Raw genomic sequence first — 2,796 nt, 5'->3', positions numbered from 1 at the left:
ATTCAAATTATTAAAAATAAAAGTAGTTGTTTCAGTGACTGACAACAAATGGAAAAAGATTTAAAGAAAAAAAACCTGTCAATTCTTTCTCTAATTTTTCTTTTTTCTGAAATACTGAACAGTTTGACCTTTAAGGCTGGAGGTCTAAAGTGGTTTTATACTGTTTTAATGTATAAGATTAATTTAGGAAGTTATGAAAAGCTACAGTTGTTGTAAAAAGCAGTAAAAAAAAAAGTGCAGATATATATCAGAGTTACAAAGAGGCACATAACTGAAATACTGAAGTTAAATAGAAGCATTTAAAAATGGTTCTAAACTACAGTATCTGAGTGAAAGTACTTTCCAGAAACTTAGTGACTTACAGTGACGTTACAGACACATTAAAGACAGACCAGAGAATGAAGACAGAGAAGGAATACTGACGTCATCATTTACATTTAGAAGAATAGTTTTAACCTTTTTGGAAATACATTTAATCACGTTCTTGTTAAGAGTTAAATCAGACGATGGACTCTCATTTCTGTCCCTTCAGTGTAAAACAACAGTAACAGAGAGTTGCTTAGCTATAGCACAGAAACAGGAAGCTAGACATAAGCAGCTGAACAGAAGGTGACAAAACCCACCAACCATTACCTCTAAAGTTCACTAATTATCACTTCATATCTCATTTATTGAAGGTGAGACACTGCAGCTAAAAACATTGTTGTTTCATGTACGGGTCAACTTTAAAGTTAATGACGTGTCGTCTATCAGACAAGTGGAGACAAACTCGTCTGTTTATCGTCCTACATTTGGTCTGTTGGACATTTATACAAAATAACAGGTTGTGTTAGTTTGGCTGCTTGTGGTTTACTAGACATTTGTGCAAAGTCGTGCATATTTAATACGATAATACCTCATTTGCATGTTTGAACTTTTCATTTGAGAAAACTTGTAACTCAGAAACTAACTGTCTCAATCAGCTGAAGAGGTTTCATGGTCACATCTGTTAGTAGTTTTTATTTTCTCACAAATCATACAATAAAAACATCTGAAGGCTGTTTGCTCAAGATGAGATTCTTCTTTTACTCTGACACAGAAATCTCAGAGTAATCTGAAATCTCTTTCAGCAGCACCTTTATTGACTCAACTTTCCAGGTTTATTCCTATTTATGTTCTGAAGATTTGTAAAGAAAGAAGGAGTTGTATTTTTATATATATCGCTAATAGCCTCATTTATACAACATTTTATTGGGTTTTTTTGTGCTGATTGTGTGCAGAATGTCTTAATTTATGCAATGAGAAAAAGAGACACCACATCAACCTTTTTAAAAACCTTTAACACCAAAATGTCAATGAAAGGAAACAAACATTTTGATGCTGCTTTAATCCAAATTTCTAATTTCTGTTGTTGGAATTAATGCTAATTAGGACATTTTTAAAGACATTTTATGCTTTAATTGCACATTTAAACATATGATTTCAGAAAACTTGTAATAAAAAACATCANTCGATCCTGATAACGATCCTGATCATTTGAATCAGAGGGAAACATCTGAAACATGCAGGACTGTGGCTCTCGAGGACCAGGATTGGACACCCCTGGATTAAGGTGGGTTGAGGTGGTGCAGTGACTTAAACAAAAGCCTCTCATGCGGGAAAGCAGGTGAAGCCACACATGAATGAGTATTTTGACATCCTGGTGTGTTTATTTAACCTTTTCCACATTTCTGCTGTCTGCACCTTTAAAGTAAAGCCGTCTTCCTCCTTTTCACTCTGTTAGCACCAACGTCTGATCACTTCTTAGCTGCTAGCTGCTAATTTAGGAAAACATCTGTCGTGCGGTTGGAAGCAGAGCTGTTGGGACACTAAACCGAATCAGCTTCTTTGTGAGGATGCTGCACAGAAAGAGGCGTTCGTGTGTGATACCTCTCATATTATTTATGGTAATTTGATCGGTCGTACACATAAACGCTTTAATTAGCTTTAGCCTCGATTGGTTTGCACAAAAAAAACACAAAAAAAAACACCAACAACCGAGACAAAGGCTTCAAATTGTTGTCGTATAGCTGCTGGTGGAAACAGTGAATAGCAGCTAAATGAACAACGATACAGTACGCTGGGCTTTATAATGTCGCACATTAATTACAGAGGAAGTTAGTCGGACCAAATCACCGTGTTTTGTTGCGGCTTTGACATTAAACGCTTCTGATGTTCGCTGGAACACCGTCGGTACAAACTGCTCTTCCCGTCCTGCACAGCTGGGCGTGAGGCTCTGGCAGTGATGTAACGTCTGTGATGTGGCCTTGACCCTCGCTGACCCGCAACTTGTGCCACAAACACACACAACCAGACACACACTCTGAGCTCCGGTCCTGCTGTTGTGCAGCGTCAGAGCTGTCCAAACTCATTAGCTTCACATCCTCCACGCCTCTCCTCCTCCATCCATCATCACTCCCTCCATCACTCCTCGCCTGGCACTCGGCAGCCCCTCCAGTCTTCTGCTCCTCACATCTACAACAAATCAATCCCTTTATTTGCTTCCTGAGGGGTTTGTTTGAGCAAGTGGCTGTCAGGGCCGGTGTGGTATTCTGCAGCGGAGCTCCGGTGAATTATAAATTCTCAATTATGTGGGTGAATGAAGGCGGGTTGGCGCCGAGCGGAGTGTGTGTGTGTGTGTGTGTGTGTACTCACTTCCCATTGGTCCTCCACGGAGACGGGGCTTGGTGGGAACTCTTGGCTGAATTCTGGAGCACAAAAACACACATTTGTTAAAGCTCAGTGTTTACCAGCGGTGGAAGAAGAAGTACTAAAGTA

The 2,796-nt window shown here is 39.4% G+C and overlaps 1 protein-coding gene across 1 annotated transcript in view; it reads right to left on the bottom strand.

Moving 5' to 3' along the window:
- Window positions 1–2,673: 2,673 nt before the first annotated feature.
- The window catches only part of LOC103370729 (AF4/FMR2 family member 2), a gene marked incomplete at both ends in the record, with an annotated part of 152,514 nt that continues 152,391 nt past the window's right edge, over window positions 2,674–2,796 (bottom strand). The window contains one exon of the mRNA XM_008299866.1: window positions 2,674–2,726. Within this exon, the coding sequence (XP_008298088.1) occupies window positions 2,674–2,726 (53 nt within the window). The remainder of the gene's footprint in view (window positions 2,727–2,796) is intronic.

This window comes from Stegastes partitus, unplaced genomic scaffold, assembly GCF_000690725.1.
Source record: "Stegastes partitus isolate 25-593 unplaced genomic scaffold, Stegastes_partitus-1.0.2 Scaffold1474, whole genome shotgun sequence".
Lineage (NCBI taxonomy): Eukaryota > Metazoa > Chordata > Actinopteri > Pomacentridae > Stegastes > Stegastes partitus.
Note: the sequence above shows the minus strand (reverse complement) of the source record. Positions and strands in the feature narration are given on the sequence as shown.